This window comes from Varanus komodoensis, unplaced genomic scaffold (genome assembly GCF_004798865.1).
Source record: "Varanus komodoensis strain SLA01 unplaced genomic scaffold, ASM479886v1 scaffold5, whole genome shotgun sequence".
Classification (NCBI taxonomy): Eukaryota; Metazoa; Chordata; class Lepidosauria; order Squamata; family Varanidae; genus Varanus; species Varanus komodoensis.
Window position 1 is genome coordinate 44,084,953 of NW_025336087.1, and position 26,250 is coordinate 44,111,202.

At 40.5% G+C, this 26,250-nt stretch overlaps 1 protein-coding gene across 3 annotated transcripts in view; it reads left to right on the plus strand.

The window, feature by feature from the left end:
* The first annotated feature begins 1,221 nt into the window (after window positions 1–1,221).
* The window catches only part of GKAP1 (G kinase anchoring protein 1), a 28,259-nt gene continuing 3,230 nt past the window's right edge, over window positions 1,222–26,250 (plus strand). For 2 of the 3 annotated variants that reach the window (XR_006416231.1, XM_044445730.1), the window contains exons 1-10: window positions 1,222–1,512; window positions 5,466–5,726; window positions 6,580–6,717; window positions 8,410–8,487; window positions 13,200–13,332; window positions 14,063–14,085; window positions 17,492–17,641; window positions 18,298–18,399; window positions 20,800–20,863; window positions 21,136–21,206. Coding sequence is in view for 2 of the 3 variants with exons in the window: in XM_044445730.1 (XP_044301665.1) it covers window positions 5,508–5,726; window positions 6,580–6,717; window positions 8,410–8,487; window positions 13,200–13,332; window positions 14,063–14,085; window positions 17,492–17,641; window positions 18,298–18,399; window positions 20,800–20,863; window positions 21,136–21,206 (978 nt within the window). In the remaining variant the exon portion in view is untranslated. The remainder of the gene's footprint in view (window positions 1,513–5,465; window positions 5,727–6,579; window positions 6,718–8,409; window positions 8,488–13,199; window positions 13,333–14,062; window positions 14,086–17,491; window positions 17,642–18,297; window positions 18,400–20,799; window positions 20,864–21,135; window positions 21,207–26,250) is intronic. The other variant, XM_044445729.1, reaches the window with a different exon arrangement.

Consider the following 26,250-nt stretch of genomic DNA (forward strand, 5'->3'; position numbering starts at 1 on the left):
CTTCTGATTTGGTGAATTGGGCTTTCAACTGAGCAATCTTTAAATTTCATAAAATAGGGTTAAGTAGGACAGAAGGTCTGTAGAACAGCCCAGAGTTCACATTTAGAGACTTATTGCATGTTGCCTTTTCCCAGAGCAACATCCCAGAGCCAATTTCCCAGAGCCAACATCCAATAAAATATATTAATGCAATTATGAACAGTTGCTAATATATTACTAAAAGCACCACAAACAAATATATGTGAGAGGAAAAACTTTATTAACCAGGAGCGTGCTACTATCTGGTCTTGCAGAAGGTTTTTCCTGGTTTGATGCCACTGCCAAGAGGGATGTCAGCCTCACTTCAGCATGGGTAAATCCTGGCATAGGGGCTATCTGCCAATGTTTTCCCCGCCTATTGTTTCATATTTGTTGTGTTTATGTTTTTCTCCCACTTCACTTTCCATAAGGAAAGTGAATATAAGGTGGTGGCTTGCATAAATCTGCTCCTCTCCAATTTTATCCTCACAACAACCCTGAAAGGTAGGATGGGCTAAGAGCCTTTAATGGGCCTAAAGTCACACAGTGAGCTCCATAGCTGAGTGGCAACTAGAATTTAGATCGCCTGAGTCCCAGTCCCACACTCTTAACAACTATCCCACACGGTCTTTCATTATTACTTATATTGCTGAATTTTCAGGTACGAAGATAAAAAAAATCAAGCTTTAAATTATTTTGATAACACTCTCCACATAGCTACCAAAAGAATAACCGTTTAGTCTACCGGTGCAGGCTATTCTCCAACTGCTTTTTATCAGGGACTCATACTGGAGGGACTACCGAAGGAAAACAGCAGCCCTAAGAGCCCTAAAGGGGAATGGGGGGAAAAGGACAACCCGGAAGAGCAATCGCGATGGCTAAGCAGGTAGAGCAGCAGCGACGCGATTAGCACCAGGTGGCCTTAATGGCTGAGGCGGTTCCTGAGGCAGGTAAGGAAAAGGCGCTCGCTGAGGTTTGCGGTCTCCCGTTCCAGCATTACCAAGCGGTTTCTTCATAATTAACGTAAGCGTAGGAATACGGGCGGACACGCGCCGCGATCTTTTCCCACCCACGTCCTCGCAAGCCCCGTTCTTCCCCCTCTCGCCTCTCCCTCGGCGATGAGCCCGCAGGAGAGTTTCGTCCTGGTCTGGCCTATCACGTCACAAACCGCTTTGTTGCGCATGCGTCTACTGCCCTCCTTTCCTGGTCCTGTTACAGCGAGGCGACTCGAGACGTAAACAAACTCCGGGGGCCAGCGCGTCCCAACCGGGCACGTCCACGCGCTCCGGCCTCGCGAGTTCTTTCGGCTCTTTCCCTCCTCCTCCTCCCCGCCCCCCCCTCGCGCAGACCGCGTGCTGCCGTCGCCGCGCGAGCCAATTTTCGCCCGCGACGTCCCGGACCGTTTTCTGGACGCTGGCAGCTGCCCCGACGTAGCCACCCGTGAGGCCGCAACCGTCACCTTCGGTACCCACCTGAGAGCGGCTCGGAAAGGCGGTGAGGCTCCTTATTTCTTCCCTCCCGTACTGACTGCCCCCTTTCATCCCATCCCCGTGGACTAAAGTGCAAACGGATGCCCTGCTTGCTCCCTCCTCACTCCCGCGGGGGGGAGGGGGAGAGAAGAGGCGCGCGGTGTTGGGGTCGGCGCAGCCTGGGGAGGGGGAAGAGCAGCTGTGGGGCGGCCTCGTCGCGCTCCTGGCAGTGACTCGGAGCAGGGCGGCCCCGTTAGCTGGCAAGCTTGGCCGCAGGTGCCGCGTCCTTGCCTTAAGCGGTGTTGCTGTTCATCAAGTCGCAGTGCTGTGGCTGAAAGACGAGACACTTCGTTGTAGGCCAGCGGTGCACTTGCTTTTCTTTAAAGGTACGAGGGAAGGAACCACAACAAACTCTTGGGGCTTAAATAACGTTCTGGAAGCTGTGCCATCTACCCTGGTAGCCTTGCTGCGCAGATGAGCAAAAATACCCTGCTCGATCAATTCGATGCCAATATAACTGGCAGTCTTCGATGCCATGTAAGCTTCAGCATTATCATCACATCAAGGGGAGAGTGAGGTGTCTGCCGGCTTCCATTAGAACTTTAAAGTATTTAGTTTGGCTTGATCTGGCACACTTTCTTTTTAGTAAAAATCTGCATAGAGTTACTGGTATCAGTGAATACATTGCTGTACCTGTCAAAAAAAACCTGATAAAAATGACACAACTACTTAGTCATAAAAAGACTGTGTGTGTGTGTGTGGGGGGGAGTGTTATTTGAGTAATAGCATGAATTCCCATCACATAGTAGTCGTATTAAAAACAATTAAGAAGCCTCGCCCCCCCTTTAGTCCAAATATAATAAATGGGAATTATAAATGGTGTAATAGAAATATCCCCTTCATTGATCACTGCCTTGCCTTGATGAAGGGACTTGATAGCACAATGAAGCTACAAGCTATGCTGTGCAGGGGCAACCAAGAGGAACAGGTAATAGCAAAGAGCTCTGACAAAATGTGATCCACTGGAAAAGGAAATGGCAACCCAGCCTAGTATCCTTGCATGAAAACCCCATGGACAGAATTGAAAGGCTAAAAGATATGAAACTGGAAGATGAGCCACTAAGGTCAGAAGGCGTCCAGTGTGCTACTGGGGAAGAATGGAGGGCTAGTACTAGTAGTGCCAGAAGGAATGAAGCGACAGGGTCAAAGCCAAAAGACACTTAGTTGCAGATGTAACTGGTGGTGAAAGGAAAGTCCAGTGCTGTCAAGAACAATACTGCATAGGAACCTGGAATGTAAGATCTATGAATCAAAGTAAGTTGGATGTGGTCAAACATGAAATGACAAGACTAAACATCAACATCTTGGGAACAGTCGCAAAGTCATGTCCGACTCTTTGCGGGCCATGTAGAACATTCGGGGTACTGGTTGACTGCAGGCTAAACATGAGTCAGTGGTGTGATGCGGTGGTCAAGAGGGCGAACGCCACCCTTGGTTGTATAGCCAGAAGTGTGGCTTCTAGATCAAGAGAAGTATTACTACCACTCTATATGACTCTGGTGCGCCCGCAACCGGAGTATTGTGCTCAGTTTTGGGCCCCTCATTACAGAAAGGATATAGCCAGGTTAGAGTCAGTGCAGCGTAGGGCCACAAGGTTGGTGGCTGGTTTGTAGGGGATGGGGTATGAGGCGAGACTGAAGGAACTGGGTCTCTTCAGCCTGGAGAAGAGGAGACTCAGAGGGGATATGTTGGTGACATACAGGTATGTCAGGGGATGTCACATGGAGATGGGTAGAGACCTGTTCTCCCCTGCAGAGGAAGGCAGGATGCGTTCCAATGGAGCAAAGCTCAGGGAGCCAAGGTTCCATTTGGATGCCAGGAAGCATTTCCTGACAGGACCCCGAGGGTGTGGAATGGGCTTCCGTGAGAGATCATTGAGGCCCCATGGGTGCGGGTGTTCAAGGATAGGCTGGATGTGCACATGGTGGGCATGTCGTGAGTGGAGCCGGCTGGTGCCGGAGGTCAGACAAGATGGCCCGGGAGGCCCCTTCTGACTTACTCTGTTTCTATGTTTCCTGTCCTTCACCATACCCCAGTCCATCCAACCCCACACCCACCTCCCCAGTGACCCCATCCAGCCACCTCAACCTCTGTCGTCCCCTTCTCCTTTTATTTTATTTTTATTTTATTTTATTTAGAATATTTGTATGCCGTCCTTTCACAGAGCCTCAGGACGGCTTACTTAAATAAGAAGAATAAAATAAAACATAATACAAATAAAATCCAGATCCACCCTGGCTGCAGATTAAAACCTATATAACTAATGTTAAAAGTTATTAAAATATTAACTTTTGCTTCAATCATTCCCAGCATCAGGGTCTTTTCCAATGAGTCCTTCCTTCTCATTAGATGGGCCAGAGTGTTTCAGCTTCAGCTTCAATATCTGTTCTTCTAAAGAGCAGTCAGGGTTGATTTATTTGATCTCTTTGCAGTCCAAGGGACTCTCAGGAGTCTTCTCCAACACCACAATTCAGAACAACAAAATAGAAATGTGGTCTAGAATTTGCTTTATTCGCATGATTTAATCATGCATATTGGTGTGTTTACAAATATATTAAACATAATACTCATTCTTTATGCTCACTATTATTAAACTGTTCATGCAGTCTAACTAGATTATTTTCCTGAAGGTAAGTTTTAGCATAACAGAAGATGGAGCCAATTTTAATTCCTTTTTTTATTTTTTGAAGTAAGTGTTGAGTGTTGCATATACATCTTTGAAGCAAAAAGGAAAATTTTGGAGTGTTCTTTCTAGAGATTACCATTACAAAGAACTAATATCTCACATGGAAGACTTATGTGCGTTATTTGTGTTGCAGACTTTGGCCCATAGCAGACTCTTTGACAGCAGCATTTGGTTTTTCAAGCATCTTAAATGTGAAATATTTTCCTCATATTGTATAGAGGAATATCTTAGTCCAACCATATCATGTATCATTGTTGAGGAAGTGTCCATTAGGCATAAATACTTGTCAGTGGATTCTTCAGAAAGCAGAGAAACTGTTTCATGCTCATTTACTGCATGTAGAAGATTGACAGGGTCCTCTTTTAATGTTAGTGCTGCCATTTCTCTTAAAAGTTTCAGCAAAATCCAAAAGTTTCAGCATTTCCCATGGGACTCCTTTGTAGTTGAATTGCCATGAAATGATACAGGCTTTCTTTTTTAAGATGACCCAAGTATTTTGACAGACCTCTAATTGTAATATTTAAAAACTCATGAAACTTTCTTATAATAATCCTTGTAAAACTGCATTCTGTGAAGACTGCATTCCTCCATGTGTCAGGGATTCCAAAAGTTTCCAATGAAATGCCGCTTTTATAAGCCTCCTTAAGAAAATGACAGCTATTCAATCAAAAATGGTTTCTATTGGTGATTTTCCTGAAGAGAAGATCATCTTAAAGAATCTAAGTACCATATTCAGGGAGAACTGTAATACTGCTAAGCCTCTAATTATGTTTTAATTTTCTTCATCTTTAATTTCAATAGCTTCTTTCTATGTGAAATATAGCCAGTCAAAGCTAGTAGAAGAAATTCAATAAAAGAACAAATAGAAATTTGTTAATAAAGCTCTCCATTACTTATGTGTTTCTATTTTTCTTATAGAAATTCTTATACTGTCCTTAGAGCAAGTTTCCCAGGGTATTTTCAAAAATGGCAGAACTACTTCTGCATTTACTGATTTGGGGAGCATGTGCAGTTGCCTCAAAATGTAATGTACATTTTGATACTTCTTGGTATCTTGAAAACCTTTCAAAGCTGAACCTCTGTGGAACAGGCAAAGTAAGAGTTAAAATATATGGGTTTTGTTCATAAGATTGTTAGATCAAAACAGGTAGACTCTTAATGTACCAGATCTCTTATAGAAAAACAGAGGAGCCTCTCTTACTTCTTTTTATGTTACTTTTGTTTTTTTTCAGGAAACACTTTGAAGTTTGCTTCCAGACTCTCCCAAGATTAAAATGGCCTCTGCAGTAATTAGTTCTGTTCCTACCACTGCATCTAGATTTGCTCTTTTACAAGTTGATAGTGGTAGTGGATCTGATTCAGAATCAGGAAAGGGAAGAAGTGGTCGGAGTAGTGGAAAGTCCCAGATGTCAGGTAGCAAGTCAAGCACAAATGAAAAGAAGAAAGAAAAGAGGAGAAAAAAGAAGGAGCAGCAGCAGAGTGAAGCAAATGAGGTGAACTGTTACGTTTAAGTCATTTCTTGTGTCAGATATGCATATTCATACAGAAGGAAGGCCAGACTATGGTCAAATAAAATAAACTACTGTATCTGAAATAAATTAAGGACTCTTCCAGGTTTTGGAAGGGATATCCAATACCTTTAGAACTGAGTGTACATTTTGCTCTGAAAGCTACTTGAAATCCATCAAAAGTAGAATGCTGGTGTTAGGCACAGTACATAAATTTACATGAGACACGGAATGCATTGACAAAAAAGATGCATGAAAGTGAGAACTCAGTCTTACTAACAAAGACAGGGCAAAGAAAAAGGTAGAGGAGCAAGATCAACATTGAGGTTAACAAACAGAACAAAACAATGAGTTGTAAATTAACATTTATAGGGCCCTGCTGATCTTCACTTGCTGGTATTTTGGTTTGTATAGAAGTGGTGTAATCCAGTGACCTGCATTCTTCCTGCTTGCAGAAGAAATCTGTGTGTCCTTTCACTTGCTTCTGCAGTCGCAGAGCAACTAACTTGTTTATTGAATGTTGGGCTGGATGTCATATGTAATTAGTATTATTGTTGGCCCTTGCTTTATATTCAGCTGTACTTATGTTGTTTTATGGTTACAAATTAATATTATGAATGTATATATTGAAAGCCACCTGGGAAGGATTTGAGCATACAAATCACATATAAATATTTTAAATAACTATCTTGGCTACCTTAGACCATCTAAATAATAGGTTGTTTTTTAACAAAGCATAATATAAGTTACTTTAAAAAGAATTGATACTGTAGTTTCATAGTGCCACAGTGTTTTATGTCTTCTAAAATCCTTAATTTCTCCTCATTATTCATTATAGCTTAGAAATCTTGCTTTTAAAAAGATTCCTCAGAAAACTTCCCATGGAGCCTGCTTGCATGAGCAGGCATTAAATAATTCAGCACGCAAAGACTCTCAGGAAGAAAACTGGCAAGAATGGAGACAAAGAGATGAACAGGTACTTTATCCTATAGATTTGTTTGGAATTCTAAATCTTACGATAAACATGCTGGATTATTGATTGTTGTACAAATATCCAAGCCTAGTTTGTACAAGTTAATATTGCAGTCCTATATTTCGATTCAGAAGAAGTCACATAGAGTTCATTGGGGCTTATTCTTAAGTAGGTATAGGATTGTAGTTTAAAGCTTCAGACTTAACGTGTGCTATTAAACATAATAGGACTTAATATAAACATAATAGCATTAGATCATAACTGACATCATTCCTGAGCTTAGAAGTCTATTAGTTAATTGAGATCTACTTGCTAGTCATATTGTTTAGGATTATAGCCTTAGAATGAAAGCCCAAAATAGGTACAGAGAAAGGAACACAGTCAACTTATACAAGCAAATCTGTCTCCTGTTTCTGCAGTTCTTTAGGGAGATCTTATCCAACAGGCATTTTAGGATATTTTCTCCTCTAGCCTCTGGTTTCAGTTTTCCTGGGGCTTTTCCTCCCCTACTTTCTTGCTTCATCACTCAGAATACTAAGGTTGCACCCGTATATTTACCTTTTTAGAAGAAAGCCTGATCGAATTCACTGAGATTTAATTCTGAACGTACAAGATTGCCCTGTACTTTTGAATGGAACTGGCATGAAGAATGGCATAGCTGATTTTGGAAAACAAGATTTAACTTAAAATGTAACAATGTTTTTATTAAGCACAACTTCTTCACATTAGATGAAACATGTGGCATGGCAGTATGTTTTATTTTTGAAGATTTTGTCATTAAACCAATAAACAGTTATTAACAGAGAATTTCAATGTAGAACCAAGTCCAAAAGTAGTCTCATGTTTCTCAGTTCTCCTGTGGAGGGTTACTTTACCATAAGAAGCAGATTTATGGATTACATCTGCATTCTCATACATTCCTTCCAAGAAGGCTGCAGTGGTGTATAGGAATATCCTCTTTATTTTATTCCCACAACAACAACATGATATAGGTTAGGTTAAGACTGGCCTAAAATCAACCAATGAGCTTCATGGCTGGGTGGGGACTAGATCTCGCAAACACTAGATGCCCCAAAACTATCTTGTTCTTCTGAGTAAGAACATGGATAACGTTGGAGTGAAGAAGAGCTCATTTATCTCTAGTGCTAAAGCAGAATGTTTGCTGCAAAATCTGACTATGTGCCATTGATAAGGCTTTGTATGTAGGAATGTTGTCCATGGAGTCGTGATGGGTAGGGCACGACTTTGCGACTAGACAAACAAAATGCCAGATGTGCAGCTTTAGCACAAAGTATATAGTAATTTCAAAGTAGTCTGGTTAAAATTTTGGAGAGAGATTTTTACTTTTAGTTTCTCATTTTGCAGTACAGTTCAGTACAGGGAAAGTAGAAATACCTTGACTATACTTGTACCAAAATGCACCTCAAAAATATTCTGATGTGTGGGTATTAAGGGTGTAAATGCATGTTTAAATAATTAACAGAGGCTACCAATGTTAATCTGTTGTCCCAAGAACAACAAAAGTGTATTGTGGCACTGTCAAAACTAATGCATTTACTAGAGCAGAAACTGATATGGAGTCTACAAAAGCTTATGCCAGAATAAATGCATTAATCTTTAAAGTGCTGCAAGCATCTTTGGTGTGTTAAATAAAAACCTGTCACAAAGTCTTACATTTCTGTCTTGTTTCTTCAGTTGACTTCTGAACTGTTTGAAGCAGATCTTGAAAAGGCTCTACTTCTAAGCAAACTGGAATATGAGGAACACAAAAAGGTATTGCCTACTTTCAGAATGATTAAAACACAGTAAATATTCTCTCTAGTTCTTGGATCAACCATAGGTTCAAATATTAGTTAATCGACAGGAAATATTTAGTAGTTGCATGTTTTCTTAATATTTATAATTTGTCCAGTGTAAGAAAGAAAGTCTTAGCAAACAGTGTTATATTTGGAACATGTAAAATTGTTCATAACATTGTTGTCTGATGAATAAAAAATAAAGCAAAGATTAGAAGTTGCATTTGTTTTTCTTGGACTCCCATTAAAAAGAGAAAGGCTATGTAAGTTTTATACTCATACATCAGGATTTTAAGTAATTTAGCTGTTTAGCTATACAAACTATAAAACTCTAGTTTGATCCTTTAGACAAATTATATATAATTTGCAATTATATATAATTGCAATATAATCAAAAAATTTAAGGAAAAATACAGTGGTAATATCTAACTTAAAGTAAGCATAAGATGATACATATAAAGAATAGTTGGCTAGCATAATAATCAGTTACAGGTTTTAAGGTGCAGTCCTATATCTGTTTAGAAAGAAAAAAGTCCTACAACTCCCAGCATGCCCCAGCCAGCAGAGGTGCCATGCAGTGTAACCCTCTGAACTCAGAGGAGTGTGGCATCAAATTGAGGTTGGGAGAAACCCGCAAAAGCTAAGTGTCCTTTGCACCCCTTCGTAAGGAAGAGGGGCTGAGGTACTGCTGGGATTCCTGTACCAAGAGAACATCACTTTTGTCTTCCTCACCCACCAGAATGAACCCCGCTCCCCGCACCATATGATTTTAGAGCTACAGCCAGTGCAGGGAGAATCCCAGCTCCAACCTCAGAGTTCCAGAGCTGGAACTCTGACATATCCTGTGACCATCTTGACAGTGTCTAGCAGCCAAAGCGTATGAAATACCTGGGTTTTAATCAATCAGTTAAATAAACTTGCATAATACAAGAAACTCGACATAGTTTTTTGAAACTCTGGATGAAAGTATGGTAATTTAGAAATATAATACATAAATGTCACCATTCCTCAGCTGGAAATTCTTCCAATTTAGTGAAACTGGCTTCCAAGTAAGTGTTTAGGAGCCTATCTAAACAAAGTTACACTAAGTCTCTTTCATCCACAAATGCTAGTCTGAATTGCTCAGTACTTCTGGTTTACCATGAATGAGCTGCTTACTGGTACATGCAGTCAGTTTACTTTTTCCACTACTTCAAGCTAAAAAAAGAGATGATAGCATCCCATTATGTCCAAACCCATGATATATAAGCGAACAGCAAGTTGGTGAGTGATCCTGAGTTGTTTGGTACCAATAAACTAGCACCTTGGGTTCAGATATAACGTGATACAATCACTTCCTAGTTTATTTTCTACTTCTGGGAAGGAAAACTCACCTGATTTCTGGTTGAACCTTCCAACACTGAAACGAAGTATTGTGCTTTTGACTCCCCCTCTCCTTTCTTCTTCCTCTCTAGCAGGGTGGGTTGAGTTTTGAGCTATGCAATGTGTATTTTAAGGAAGAGATGCCTGGTAGTACTTATTCTTCCACACAGATTCCAAGTATTCCAGAACGATTCTCTTCTTAGAAGGTGAAGAATTGCAAGTCACAAGTGCAGTGTGGAGGCTCAGCTCTCAGGCAGTGCAAAGAAAGAGGAAGCAGGCCCATGCAGCAAAGGCTGCTGCTTTGAGAAAGCTACTGCCATACCCAGCAGTGGAAGGGAAGGTCTGGATGGCACAGTGAACCTGGCAGAGTGGCTCTGGTGGGCTAGCATAAGATACACTTGGACATGGGTTGGAGAGTTTTGGAAATGGTATAAAGTACTAAAAGATAGATACATGTCCCCAGTATCCTTATCCACAGCCCCTGCAATTTTGGACAGAAGTCCATCCAACCAGAGCAACAGACCTGGATTAGATGGTCCATCATATGAATCTTCTCTCCACTATCCTACCCCAGATCAGTTTCTTTTAGAGATGGGGGAGGTTCCAGGGGCAAAATAGGATAGTTTCTCTACCATTTGAAACAGGGTATATCCTACCCACCTTGTCTACTGAGAAAACAAGAGTAGGAAGGAGGACCATGCTGCTTCAGTTCCTAAATTTCTTCTTCCCCGCACCATAGACTAGTCTAAATAAAATTTTAACAAAAATTCTATGTATTTTCAAGTGAGGAGGGCCGCAACACAAAGGCATTTTCCCCACAAATGATAATTCTCTCACTCCACCAAATGGAAGGTAAAATTGTTGAAGGTGACAGAGTTTCAGGATTCTGTCCTAGGCTCCATTATGTTTTTGCTCTCTCTCAAGAATCTCCTGCATTGGTTGTCAAGGCCTAAATCAACTAAATCGACATAACTTCAGACACAGAGCTTGTTCACACACTGAAATGAGTTACTGGGCTTTTTTAAGCTGTATTGTGACTGGGAAGCCATTTTTAATATTTAGTCTATGGTTTGTTGTATCATTTGAGTCTGGGTGGCAGGTGTGGGTGGAGGTTAAAGAACCCTTACATAATCCTAATAGCCTGTTCTATGGTTAAGCAAGAGGAGTTTAACCGTCACAAAAAACCATTGCCCAGGTTCAGATGACTCACTAAGCTGGCTTGAATAGTCAAATACATGTGCCACAACCCACCATGGCTTGAACCACAAAACATAAATGTTTCAGCTCCTGAGTATTCTCTTGTGACTCTCTGTGCCCCAGTTTGTAATATCATTTAAATAGCTTTGTTTGGTCTTGGTAAAGACTATCATTAAAGATCCTATTTCAGGTGTTGATCACATCAGTAAGGAGGATTTGTGATCAGAATGCCCATTCCATGCATTTTCTACCATCCTAGTGTTGTATTAGCTCATGGCTCATTTCACATTTAGTGCAGCTACCCCGGAAACACCCATATTGACAATATATGTAGGGAGTCATTAATCTGTTGATTGTGAGGTGCTACAGGCTAGACACCTTTACTTTCCCCATTGTTTCTTTTGGCAGGCTATGCCACAGTGTGCTACTGAGCTAAAAATTCCTGTTGTGTATCCGATGCAAGGCTACCTTCCACCATGGAAGGAAAAAAGAATAGTGATCTTAACACAATATGTATATTCTCTTCAGTGGATGGAAGATATACCTTCTTTGCTCAGGGGAGTGAATATAGTTTATTAGATTTGGCATTTCAGAGTGTTTTGAATTCTTCTGTCTTCTTTTGAACAGAGCTCCAGGTTTAGGCTCATGTTTTACACTGATCATACTTGGTTTTTGGTTGATCCAGTGGTACTGCTGAACACAGAACATAGTCATTTCCTTTGCAATTCAAGGTCCTGTAACCAGGAAGGATTTCTCTTCATTTAGGGATATGCAAGGGAAAGAAGTGGGAAGATCAGTCCATGTAAGGTTATCTTCCATCTGTTGAAGAGAATGAACTTACCACTATAAGATGAACATTAGGACAGCTGCTATGCCATTGAATGATTTGCAGTCATCATTTTTGTGAGGGAACTGCAGTTTTGTGCCAGATGCAATCAAGTTAAGAGCAGACCAATAGAATAATACCTGTTGTAATTGTGAAAACAGTAAACTTGTGACATGTTCTGATATGTTTTAGTGGTTTAATGAACAAATTAATGGATATGTAGTCACTAGTTTAGAGAAGACAATTTGCATGAATAGGGCTCAGAATATATTACATGAGAGACTGAAACACTACCCAGTGATCTGGTTCTCATATTATGGGAAATCAGAACCTTTTACATTTCTAGTTTGCGTTGAATACACAAGCATTGGTACATTTACTTCATTATTTCTGCTTGGGTCCTCCTGCCAGCAGGAATGGCTAAACAAATTTGGGTACATGTCAAATGTTTTAGATTGGTATGCTAATCATTCTTAAATAATGTTACGGTGCCAGGGGTGATGGGAGTTGTAATCCAAAATATATGTAGGGTACTAATTTGGGGAAGGTTAGCTTCATATCACATCTGAACCAAGAATTCTTGCTCATTCTTGTAAACCAGCAATAAGCTAAGAATAAATCCTGGTTTAAGATAGGCTTTTTGAGAGTGGAACAAAGCAAAATTCGTATTTCACATGTCACCAAACAGACAGAAAATGCTTAGCTTATTTACCTGCTCCCACTGGCAGGAAGAACTAAGCATGCATTCTTGTTCAAAGGTACCCAGAGTAGCTTATTGTGACATCCAAATGCAGCCATTGTTTCATAGCCCCTTGTCTTTGAGTAGGTTTGTACAAAAACACATAATCCAAGTGGTTTGTCCTCTGAAGAAGAGACTTGCCTTAGATATGCCTGTAGACTTCTTTGGCATTCTGAACACTGATAAGAGAGAAAAGGGATATTTAAAGGCTGGCAGCCTTTAAACTCGCTGAAAAAAATCAAGCTGCTGCAAGATACTGAGATATGCACTTTACAGACAAGAGAGCTGTGACCTTTTAAGAAGACATGCAGAAGCTTAGTATTTGGGATGCCATTTGAAAGTACTGATGAGTAATTCAGTCCTGCTTGCTTTTTGAATAGACATATGAAAGCCTTATTCTGTTTTTTTCTGAGTAGGCTTCAAATTGTAATTACAATTAACACTGCCTTTACACAACCACAGTCAAAATGCATAGAGACCATTCCTAATTCACAATTTAGCCATCAGGTTAAAAAACCTTCCCCAACTTTGCTCTAAAGTTAGATATATTTTTACTCTTTAACAGGAATATGAAAACATTGAAAATGCTTCTCCTCCATCAAAGGCTGTACACAAGAAAGAAAAAAGAAAAAATCAGCAGGGAAAAGACAAGCCTCTTACAGTGTCTTTAAAGGATTTTCAGTCTGATCCCAACATCGGTATGGGTTTTGCCATTCTTGTCTTAAACAGTGATATAGGGGAACCAGTGTTTCCAGGAACATAGCACAAACTTTTTTTAATGGGACTGTGGGGATACTGATATCTTCTGCTATATACATTCCTCATTCCTTCAGATTCTCCTCTTTCTTCTGAATAAACAAATTACCAGCATGAAGCTTTGCAATCATAGGAACATAGGAAACTGCTTTATACTGAGTCAGATCCATGATCCATCTAGCACAGATTATTAACACTGGCTGACAGCTGCTCTTCATGGTTTCAGGCAGGAATTTTTTCAGCCCTACCTGGAGATGCTGTAGATTTAACATGGGACCTTCTGTATGAAAAGCATTGAGCCACGACCCATCTCTCTATACAGTTTGAAGCCAATGGAGATGAGTAGGCTCAAGCTTGTATGCCTGACCCCCCACCCCCCAACTGTTGGACATCCCCTTCTGAGTGAAGTGGGTTGACAGAACTGACCTTTTGGGGTGCGTTATGGCAGGGACCATGCCTAGAGGCATGGCTTCACTTAGATGTAGTGCATTCAATTGTGACAGCTGTGTAAGTTTGCTTACAGGCTTTGCTGTATTGAACTAAAGTCTGTTCTAGCCCATTCAAAGATGGATCCATTCACTAGCATTTTATAAATTTAAATATATACTGCTGAAACACTCTTGATTTTTAAAAATAAGCATATTAATCTGTACATGTTACCTGTCATTTCAGATCACCTTTCCAAAAAGCAAGAGGTACGTACCTGACAGACAATAAACATGAGTGGATTTTTTTAGATTAGACAGTACAGGTGTTTATACTTTTTAAGTCACTGCTGTTGTCAGTCATCTAATTTATGCATCACTTTCCATTGCAAAAATCAATATGAAAACTACTTACATTGCATACACACACACATTTAGAAATCCATAATTAATATAATAAGTTGCTTGCCTTTCATATTAGAATGGCTACTTAATTTTTTGTTGAGTACTCAATCACTTTTGAAGCAAATTAGGACAAGTATTGCAAGTACTCTATTGTTTTCTAGGTGAGTGACATGAATATATACATGTGGTTCTGATGCGGTAAATTGGGGAAGGAATCTTGATCGTGAAATCCTGAAGACTTTACTAATCACACTGGAAACGATTTGTGTTAAATTAAAATGACAGCAACATATGTTGCTTTGTTCTGTATGTAATGAAATGACTCTCTGAATTATCCATTGTGCCTGCACCAAATTGTGTAGTGTATACAGTATCTTATGAAAGTATTCATCCATCCATCTTGGACTTTCTCACATCTTGTATTGCAGCCTGGAATTGAAATAGATGTAATTGGCATTGCTACTACTTGATGTATACAAGATCCTCAACAATGAGAAGGAGCAGGTTATTTTTATTGTGGCTTCAACGTTAAGTAAGATAAAACAAACTGGCACTCCTTGGTGGAGGAGTGTACTTCGTTGCAAAAGTGCTCTTGCTCTATTGGGTATTGGGATGGATGTGAGGGACAGTTGGTGAACAGCAATTTTCAAGATGTGTCGCAAATTCTCAATTGGACCTTCACATTCTGACATTTAGGCCATTCTAAGATTCTAATATTACTTTGGCTGTGTGGAAGGTGATCCTCCAGTCCAGTCCCAGGTCACTTGCAGAGGGCAATATGTTTTCCTCTAGAATTGCTTTGTATTTAGCTCCATCCATCCTGTCTTATTTCCAAGTCCCAGGCAAGGAAAGGATCCTTACAACATGCTGCTGCTGTCAGCATTCTTCACCATGGTGATGGTTTTCTCATGCCAATAAGCATGTTGCCTTTGTGCTCTGTGTGGTGCTTTTCAGCAGAGCCAAGAAGTCATTTTTGTCTCATGAAACAGTACCTTTTTGTACATTTGTAATGCCTTTCTTTTTGCCACAATGGTTCTCCCAAACCCAGTTAGCTTTCAGTGTTTGGTCTGTCTCTTTTGTGTTGTTGTTTCTGTTGTTTGACCATCATTCCTTTTCCCTTTCTTTTGGAGCTTCTTTCATCCAGATTTAGAAAAGAAGCATCCAGATATTTGTCCTGTGGGCAGTTTCTCCCATTTTAGCTGTAGATCTATCCATCTTCTTCAAGCCCTCCTTATTGAGTCCCTGAGTCTTAGTGGACAGTTTTCTCTAGACAGAGTCATGCCTGACCTGTATTCTTTCTGTTCTGAAATTTTAATGGTGCTTTGAGGGTGCTTTTGCATAACCCTATCCTGGAATGGTTTTCATAGCTCCTTGGTCTTCATCATGCTTTTTGTCTAGATATGATCTCCAACAGATGCTGGGGCCTTCCAGAAACAGATGTACTTAATCTGCGATTGTAGCAATTAATTGACAAATACCTACAGTATTTGAATTTTGGAGACTGTGGGTTGCACAGGAACAATATTTAGGCAAATCTGAGCAACAGATGCCATTTTTTGTCCATTGAACTTTTATGCCACAATAAAAAAATTACTTTGCACCTTTACAGAGTTGAGTATTTTGTGCATCTTGAGTATCTTCAAATCCTGGTAACATATTCAAATGTGCAAGAAAGAGAGAAAGGGCAAGGGGCAGGATGCTTTTTTGAGGATTTACAATTTTAATGGAGAACAGCCTGCTACTGAACCGGCTATGATGGTTCTCCCCAGTCCAGTTAGCTCTCTGTTTTTCATCTTTCTCTTGCATCTTGTTTACCCAGCATTCTTTCTTCCTTTCTTTTGGCACTTCTTTCTGAATAACTACTTGTTTCAAGTTAATCAGGGTTTACTGAATAATGTGATTGTGCCACAGCGCTGCACAGCTAATCAGTTTTGGCTTGGAAAGAACTTTACTGTTGGGAATGAAAAAGGAAGTTGGTGTGAGTTGCTCGGTGTGAGTTTCAAGATCAGGAAAAACTGGATTCTTCCCAGAGGGAGGATGGGCCCTGAAAAAATAGTCCTCCAGATATTGGGATGGGAGAAGCAGAGGGGCTTGGGTGCCTTCTCCAAGTGTTCAGGTGGACTCTGAGAATAGACAGGATCTACAACTGCTGGGAGGGGATGTAGGACAGACGCTCCAGGAGCCACCTGGGCCTGGTATGAGTCTTGACATGACATGGCATTGGAAGAGAAGGGCCAGCTAACTGGAGAGGTGGCATACAGAGAAGAGGCTTGCCTACCTCCAAAAAAGCCTTCCTAGAGGGGGATGAACCAGGGTTGCTCAAAAGGAGGGTTCTCAGAAGTAGTTGCTAGCTCGAGTTCAGTGAACCGGTCTGTGCGTGCTCAGAGACTCATTCTGTGGTGATTGTGTTCACTGGATGTACTTTGGAGAATGAAGAGTTTCTGCCAAAGAATGGTCTGGTGCTTTGAAAGTGTAAAGGGGAAAACGTAGCTCCAACATTCACTGAGGTAACTAAGACCTTGCAGTGTCCTCACTCTAAATACTGAGGCAACTCATCCATTCCTGTGTTGAGAAGTTAAATAAGCAAAGTATTGTAGGAAATGCACCTGGCTACTCTACAACATACAGATGCACTCCGTGTCTTGCCACAGTGTAAAACCAGAGTATGTATGCATGAATTACAAGTAATCATTATTAAAGTAGGGACTGATTGGACACAGAGACATAATATTTAGTCCCCTGTAATGTACTCCAGGCTTACTTGTTCCCATCCTCCTCCAATGCTGTCATAAGGAGTTAATCTTTTGCTTCTGTTCTAATTAACTGCAGTCTGTTAAGCAAACAAACAGTTAACTATGGTGTCTGTCAAACAAGGCAACTTCAGGCCATCATTTATGAAGCTGATTTACTTCAGCAAATCTTATTAACATGAATCATAGTTCATGTGGTAAGATGGATGTAGCAGTGTCTATTCTCCTTGTAGCTTCCTGATATAGGAACACGCAAATCTGAGCCTTGCTATGACTTGTTCTCATAACACTTAACTATGGGGTAGCATTACATTTACAAACAACTTTCTGACCCATGTCAGTATCATGGCAAATTGTAGGGATGATATGACATGGCTTTTAAAGGTGGAGTTTTGTATTTAGATTTGTTCAACGGGTAGAAATATCTCATGAAGAAACAGCTCTGCTTTCTCCTTAGAACAATGACTCACTAATTATTGAATTGCTTTTGCTGTAGATTAATGATCATTAATCCTTAACAGGAATTGAGTTCCTCACATACTTTCTTGCGTGATGATGAATTCTTCAATAGACTGGAAGATGATGTGCATAAAATACTTATTAGAGAAAAAAGAAGAGAGCATATCACAGACAATGAAGTGGATAACAGTACATCTAATGACCACTCACAAGTATGTTTAGTAGAAGTTCCTAAATATATATTTTATCTAATAACTTGAAAATGTAGCTGAATTAGACAAAATTAGGTGGCCACAACAACAAGAAGACTACTAAAAGAACAGTTCTATGGCCACTTGACTTGATTTGACAGACCATAGGATTTTTTGGAGTCTGAACACCAAGGTTGGAGGATTTTTTCTTGAATAAGGAAAGATCTGAAATGCATTCTATTTTCAGCAGAATGGTATATTTAAGGTATTCTCTGAACCACACATAATTGCCTGTTGCTCCCTTTACAAGCCAGGATTACAAGCTAGGGTTTGTTTGCCTGAATTCCCAGTCAAGATGTCATGTTAAAAAAAACACAATCTTCTTTTCTTTAGCAGTCATACTGGGAGGCAGAAGTGGGCATGAACAGGCTGCATGGTGGTACAAAGTAGCTCATTCATTGTAAACCAGAATCCTGACATGATTCATTGTGAAAATGACCATTATGTAATTATACATACTGTTGTCTTTCTGAAGTATGGAAAGTTTAAAAGGCAGCAGCTTCAAGTGTCCTTGTGTCAATTTTTACATTTTTAAAAAACAGTTATTCACATTTCTTAATTGTTTGAATTGGTATGGGACATTGTTAATTTTCATGGTAGTTTTGTTCTGTTTAAAGGACTCTTTCTTGAAAGATGGAAGAATAGAGAGACTAAAGCTGGAGCTTGAAAAGAAAGATGCAGAAATCCAGCAGTTAAAAAGTGTAATCACTCAATGGGAGGTACGCATTTTGTTTCCATAAATTGAGAAACTCTTTCTGTTGGACTTTTCAACAAATAAAAGTTTTCAAGGTTATTCTACTAATTATAATTTTTACATATATTGAAAAGGGAAATTAGAACCTAGCAATAAGTTCACCAAGGTCATTTTAAAATTTTAGCTTTCTTAAGAGTGCACTATTGGAAACCTCTGACTTTGCAGGCTTGCAAAAATTCTATGGCTTGCCAGGCTGCTGCCAGCAGGGCAGGAGCAACACTGAGGCAGTTTTACCACCTGCTCCTTCTTCTTAACTGCCCCCCATTAGAAAGTCCTCTGAGTTCATTAATTGAGGGGAACAGGTGACAGAGAGGCCATGGGATTTTACAGATTCTGGCCCCTTTCCTCCCTACCCTACCCACCAGAATGCATTCTTTTGCCCTGGTCATCTGAGGTAATCGTTGTAACCTAAGAAGGCAGCCAGTGCAGTTTTTTGTGCAATGGCTGTTGGTGGGGAGAAACACAGTGTTGGATCGCACCCTTCCCACCCCAAGGTTGTGGGAATGTATGAAGCCTTGGGAGGGGAACCAAAAATATCCTGTGGTTCGTGGAACATTCTACCAGGGATCATAGGATTGCTCTTAAGCACTGCCATTTTGCAAATGCTTGCCTCTGAAGGCATTAAATGTACCTGACAATCCTCTTTACCTCAAAAAGTCAATATAATACACTGTTTTGCGTAGGTGCAAATGAACTTGTTTTCTCACATAAACATTCCTCTACTAATTTATGGTATAACATTATAATGTGAACTGCTTGACAAATTGCTGCATACACACTTTAATAAATAGAAGTGATTCTATTACAGTGTAAATAAAGACATGGACTAAGTGGGGCTGGTCACCTAACACAACAACCCATTGTGGGTAATTTAACCATGGTGAGGCTGCTGTGTGTGTGATCACCATTTTAAGTATACAACTTCTGCTTGGGGGTTTTCATGTTGTGAAAATGTGGTTTGTGTTATGCCAGAGTTAAGCATTTCCCACAGAATCCATGGTCTGGGTTACCAAAGTTGTTTAACCCTTGCTGAGTTTGCACAACATGACAACTGCGTAGTGGAGCCAGGGTACAGAATATGATGCTTGCAGACTCCACTGCTTCTCATGGGTTAAATAACCCATGTTTAGCTGCATTATATAGTCTGGACCCAGTCAGTACATGCTTAAACATCTTAGGGTACAATCCTATGGCCTCCCAGTGTTGTCTCGGGAGTCACAGCATAGGTCAGAGGAAATTCTTTCCAAGGTTGGAGCTGGGACTTAACTTCGCCAGGCCCCCTTCTCTACCCTTTCAGTCTGTATGATACTTTTTGCACTGAATGACTCTGAAGACCATCTTTGAAGTTGGCATGAAGTTAGAAGGGAGGATTAAGACGGGATGAAGTTGAAGGGAGGATTGCCTCAGCCTCTTCTCCCCACAAACAGTGGGGAAAAGTTATCTAAATGTTTTGGTGGGTGAGAGAAACTGGAGGCAATTTAAGTCTCCATACTACTCCCACCCACAATCCTCCAAGTTTGGAGGGTTGGCAGCCTATTGTTTCACTTAGAAATAAATTCCCTGTGCATCGCATGCTTGATAATTTGCTTTTTAACAAGAAAGTAGAAATAATGCAAATTGATTTTTCTAGGCAACAACACATTTTTAACACAGGTCGGCAACTGTGGGTTGTCCAGGGGCTATTTTTGTTCCCAGGAACCTGCTACCCCATATGTGCATGTAGGCTGCTTTCTGCTGGGTGTGTAAAGTCTTAACCAAAAAGTTTGCAAAAAAAGAGGAAAATGTTGGCCTGTTAATAAATATTGCTCATTAGCACTACAGAGAGCTACAAAAGTTCAAATGCCTTGTTTCCTAGCTAAATTTAACCTTGGGCATTTTTCCAAAAGAGCCAGATATAGCTTTCAAACAAGCTAAATGTGGACCTTCCTGGCACTTTGTGGCAACTGCTAATGCCATTTTCATGCAATAGGCTTCATGGGAAGTAGTCCATGAGCTGTGTGTTGTAAAATTTTGTGAACTTCACCCTCAAAATGGATTTCTTTGTTTGCCATCTTTCTGTCTTTTCCATCTGCAGTTCTAATAAATTATACTTCACAAATTATCCTTTTTTAAAACGGGGTTTAAGGTCTCTTTACAATACTAGTCTTATCATGTTGTATTTTACTTTTCTTGCATAGGTTAGTGAATGGACTAACTTTAGGCTGCAGTCCTAAACACACTTACTAGGAAGTAAGTCCCACAGAGCATAGCAGGGCTTACCTCTGGTAGTCATGTATAAGACAGTGCTGCACAACTAATAGTTTAATGTTGAAACAAAATTAGTTAAATACACCATTGTATTAATTGGATTTTAAAAAATATTTAGGCAAAGTATAAGGAAGTAAAAGCACGAAATGCACAGCTGTTGAAAATGCTACAAGAAGGTGAAAGTAAGTACTGCTTTGTGTGTTTTTTTAATTATTATTTTTAAAGCCTGTTACATTCATTAAATCTCCATACAAGCAATTTGGGAATTATTAAGAAAAATAGGTTTGTTCTTCTTTTGATGTATAACAGGCCTATACAAACTGTGACCCATCAAACTGAATGCAGCCCATCAGCTATGAGTTGTGGCTTGCCAGGGGCTTGACAAATCCCCACCCTATTTTTTTATGTATTGAGAATAGTTAAGTCTAATTTCTTCTTTGTTTTGATCTTTTAGTGAAAGATAAAGCTGAAATACTACTTCAAGTTGATGAATCTCAGAGTATTAAGAATGAGCTAACTTTGCAGGTAAAGGTTTATCTAACTTTAAAAATGGTTTGGAACCAAAAAGTCAGAACTGCAAGTAAAATACTTTTAAAGAAACATGGCTTTCACACTGTTTCCTTCCTCTGCAGCCATTTAAATGCAGTTCTTGAGGTTGAAGAGATGCTCAAGAACAACATGGGATGTGGTATGGTGTGGGGGCCTACAAGTGGATGGGGTAAATCTATAGACACTGCCCCTTCTTTGTAATAGCAGAAAGGTCCTGGGGTCATGTGAGCAGCTCTTACAATCCAGCAACTTACATACAAAGTCAAACTCCATTTTTACCCTATTTTTTTACCATACCTTTTAATTCATGTAGACTTCCAATAATCATAAAACACTCCACTTCAAATAAAACACTAATCAGCAAAAAAGAAACATTAACACTAGAAATAAAACCCAGTTTAATGTAGATGTTAAATAACATGGACAAAAAGGTGGAACCTTGGAGACTTCATATTTTGAAGGTCAGGGGATTGAGAAAAAAACCTTTTGTGGCCTGCCTGCAGGAAAGAATTTGAACTATTATAAAGCAGTGCCTATGAATTCCAAGGAAGCAAATATATCAGGAGCCTCCATCTTTTATTTATTTAGAATATTTTGGGATCTCCCTCCTCGCAAGGTGATGTTGATGGCAGTTTAAAGATGTGTGTGCTTTCACAAAATTGTTGCCATTGCAGTTACAAAACACTTATTTCCCAAAAGGCAAACTGGTGAGGCAAAAAGCAATTTGCCAAAGAATCCAAGTACAAGTCAGAATGGACTCTGAGCTCTAAAATACAAGACCATTATTTTGAACGCAGCTTTCTGCTTCAATACCCACTTCACAGAGGGCAAACTGATGAGGCTCAGAAATAGATAACTTGGAACAAAAGACAAGGCAAAGGTGGAGTCTGTACCTCAAGTGCCAAATAACATATTTTCCCTCATAAATCATAATAAAATACTAGTTTCACAGAAGGCAAACTGATGCTCAAAGAAACTCTGCCTCCCTCTCTCTCAGTATACTACAGCAGGCCGGGCAACTCTCCATCCTGCCTCCAGCCCTCCAATATGCTTGTTGCAACCCTCCAGTTTATTTCCTTTTTCCTGTAATGAAGGAAGATATTGTTCAGTGGTTTGCTCTTTCCTAGTGGAAGAGTAATCTACATCTATTTTCCACTCTGTGCTGGGTTGTGCACAAAATGCTGGGTTGTGGCTGATCACAAGTTTATTTTCTAAGAACATATCTGAGGTCCATTTGGGACCTAGAGCCATAGGAAATGGGAGATAGTACTTGAAGGGTCACACTTCACTGTGTGGTATCCCAGCTTTCTAAGTAAAACCTTAACATTTAAAAAAAAATCCAGAAGGCAGGTTGCCTATTGGGTGTGAAGGGAAATGTCCAGGGGCACAATTTTGGGTACCCAGAAGTCTACCCACAGTTCATATTGAAAACTACGGAGAGATTTCTTACAACAAAGATGGCATACTCCCACTGTCCATTTCTTGGCAAAGGTGAGAACAGCCAAAGCCAGTGTTTCAGGTTTTGAAATCAAATTGGAAGGCACCCTAATACCAGTATCATTCCAAAATATTTGGTGACGGCTGCTACCATATGCTTGAACACCTTATAACAAAGTTGCATTTAATGATTGGATGATTGATCAACATTTTATCAGTATTTTTTAACAACATTAGATGTGGTATTTCCTTTCCATTTACTTCCTAATAATGGAATCTGTGCATATCTGCTGTCATATAATTTTGCAAATTTCCAACTTAAAATAAAACAGCTTTGGCAATGATGCAGAATGAGATGGAGTGAATGGGGTACCTCCACCCATTCCATTGCGGTCCCAGTCACTGCAACCTACCCAGATTCCTTGTCAGGATTTTTGGACAGCTGTCAGGGAACATCAGTAAATCCATGAAAGAGGGTAGCTTTAAGATCTTCTCTATTTGGACTAGCTGGAGACTAAGGAAGTATTCCAAAAGTGGAGTGGACTGAGAAGTGCTGGTACAGTCAAACTGACAGCTATCAGTTGCTCAGAATTTAGCCTACACTGCTTTGCAAAATTATTCACAACCTTTTGATTTTGCTACACTTTGTTATATCGCAACCTAGAACTGAAATAGATTTAATTGGTTATCACTTGATGTACACAGCATACTCAACAACGAGAAGGCAGAGATTATTTTTAGTGTGGCCCCAAGGTTAATTAAAGTAAAAAACACTGGCATAACTATTTTTAGTGTTATAAGTATTCATCCCCACCAAAGTTTATGCTTGGTGGAAACATTTTTAGCAGCAGTTAGAGCGGCTAGTCTTCTTGGGTAAGTAACAGCTTTATACATCTGGAACCTGCAGTGTTTGTCCATTCTTTCTGACAAAAGTGCTCTAGCTCCATTGGATTGGATGGGGACAGTTGGTGAAAATCTCAGAGATTTTCAATTGGGTTAAAGTCTGGGCTTTGACTGAACCATTTCAACACATTCAGGTTTTTGTTCTTAAAATACTCCATTGTTTCTAGGGTCTGGAAGTTGAACCTCCACTCCAGTTCCCAGGTCCCTTGCAATGGGCAATGTTTTCCTCTACAATTTCCCTGTATTTAGATCCATCCACCTTGTCCTCTGTTCTGCCTCAGTTTCCTAGTCTCTGTCAATGATAAGGATAAGGATCCCTGCAACATGATGCTGCCACCACCATACTTCATTGTGGGAATGTTCTTTGGGCAACAGCACTGTTGGCTTTGTGCTACATGTGGTGCTTCACAGCAAGGCAAAAAGTTATTTTTTTCTCATCAGAGAACCTTTTCTCATACATTTGCTGAGTCTCTCTTTTTTCACAGTCCAAATGGTCCTTGTGATAGCTGTAATTTCAGTAGTGCTATTCTTCTTCATCATGGGCTCTTTGCATCACACAGATGGGTTCTGTACTTGTACAGTGCCAGCAGTAGATCCAACTCTTTCAGAGTTACCATTTACCTCTGCCTCTAGGTTGCTTCTTACGACAGATGCCTCCATCCCAGTCAGTGAGTTTTGGTAGATGGCAGGGTCAAGAGTTACACTCTTTCCACTTTGCATTAATGGATTTAATCATTCTTTAGGGGATGTTCATAATCTTTTTAAAAAGTAACTCACCTCTGATTGGTGTTTCTACACAACTTTATCTTGAGTTGTTTGTCATAATGCTATTTAGGTATGCTTCCCAGTAAACATCAGGACCTTCCAGAAACAGGTATATTTAATCTGAAATCATTTGGCACTGGAAGTACATGCACATGGGCTTAGTTCAATTACTCAGAGGAGTACGAAGACAGTGGGTTGCACTGGAGCTTATTTAGGGATATCAGAGCAAGCAGGGGATACTTATGCAACAAGGAGGTGCCATACTGTTTTTGTTCACTTTCATGCTACAATAAAAACAACTTGCAAACACGGTATGGGGGCATTTTATTTGTATCAAGTGGCAACAATGCCGATGAAATCTATTTCATTTCTAAGTTGTAGCACAACCAAACATGGAAGAGTCAAAGGTGGGTAAATATTTCTGCAAGGCACTCCATATGCAGTCTCTTGTCCTTATTTTTTAATATTTGGTAGCTGTAATTTGACAATAGACCAGGCAAGAATTCAAATGCAGTGGTACCTTTGCTTATGAACTTAATCCATTCTAGGACTTGTGACCCAAATTGGTTTTGAGCCAAGTTAAATTTCCCCATAAGGTTCAATGTAAATAAGGGTAATCCATTCTATAACTATTTTTTTAAATCAGAAAAATGTGGAGCAAAGTGACAAAGAACAACAAAGATCGTGGCCGTCTCCCCCACCCCCACACCCCGAGCACAAGTGCGGCCATCTCCCCGCCACCCCAGCACGACTGTGATCGCGCCTATCATCCCTGCACATGCCTGTCATCCCGGTGTGCTGAGGGGGGGGAGATGGGCGCAAACATGGGTGCTCTGGGGAGGGAGTGACAGGCACGATTGTGCTGCCGGGGGCGGGGGAGATGGCTAAGATCACGGTTGTGCTCGTGCAGGAAAGATGTGCGCAATCATGGGCGTGTGCATGCAGGAAAGACAGGCAGGATCTTGGCCATCATCCCACGGCCCCCAGTACGATCGCGGCCATATCCCCACTCGGGGGCAGGGGGATGGCCACAATCGCGGTCGCCACCCAATGCAGAGTTCGCAACCTGAGTCAAAATTTTTATGAAATTGTTGTTTGTGACCCAACGTGGTCATGAACTGAGGCATTTGTGAGCTGAGGTACCATTGTCTCTAAAAGGTGAAAGAATGCATTTGCACAATTCCGAAGGAGTGCCAGAAAAAGTTAAAAAGTCAGTTTCAAAAATTTGCAGTGCCAAAATTTAAAAAATAAACTATAGAACTGGTGTTGGTCACTCCAACATGTTGTTTGGCATCTATGGATGAGTTCTTATTAGCAGTGGCATGAGCAAGAGCTCTAAGAGCAGCAAAGAGTTTTTGCTGTTGTTGCCAAGCAGCTCACTTGCTGCTTCCTGCAACCTGTGCTGGGATCAGTCTGCACATTTAGGCAACAAGAAACCAATGTGGGTCCAACAGCCTCTAGGACAGTGGTGGTGAACCTATGGCATGTGTGCCACAGTGAGCATGCAGAGCCCTCTCTGTTGGCATGCGAGCCAAGTCACCCCAGCAGCCGAGCATCGGATAACAGCACACACAGGGGCCTTGGACATGCTTGGAAAGGAGTAGTGGTGTCAGGTGATGATGTCACAAGCTGCGCCTCATTAGCTGCGACTCGTCCGAGCTTTTGCATGGCCAGTCAGTGCGCTGCCAAGGATATATATATATATTTGCTTGAGCTGGCTGTGAGTTGTTTTTTTCTAAACTAAAATCTCAGTATTCAGGTTTTATTGCAGTGTTGGCACTTTGTGATAAATAAGTGGGTTTTGGGTTGCAGTTTGGGCACTCAGTCTCTAAAAGGTTTGCCATCATTGCTCTAGGAGAAGCTCTGGGTTGTCCAGGTGGCTTGTTGCCCTTGTGGGAAGTTGTCAAGGTTCAGA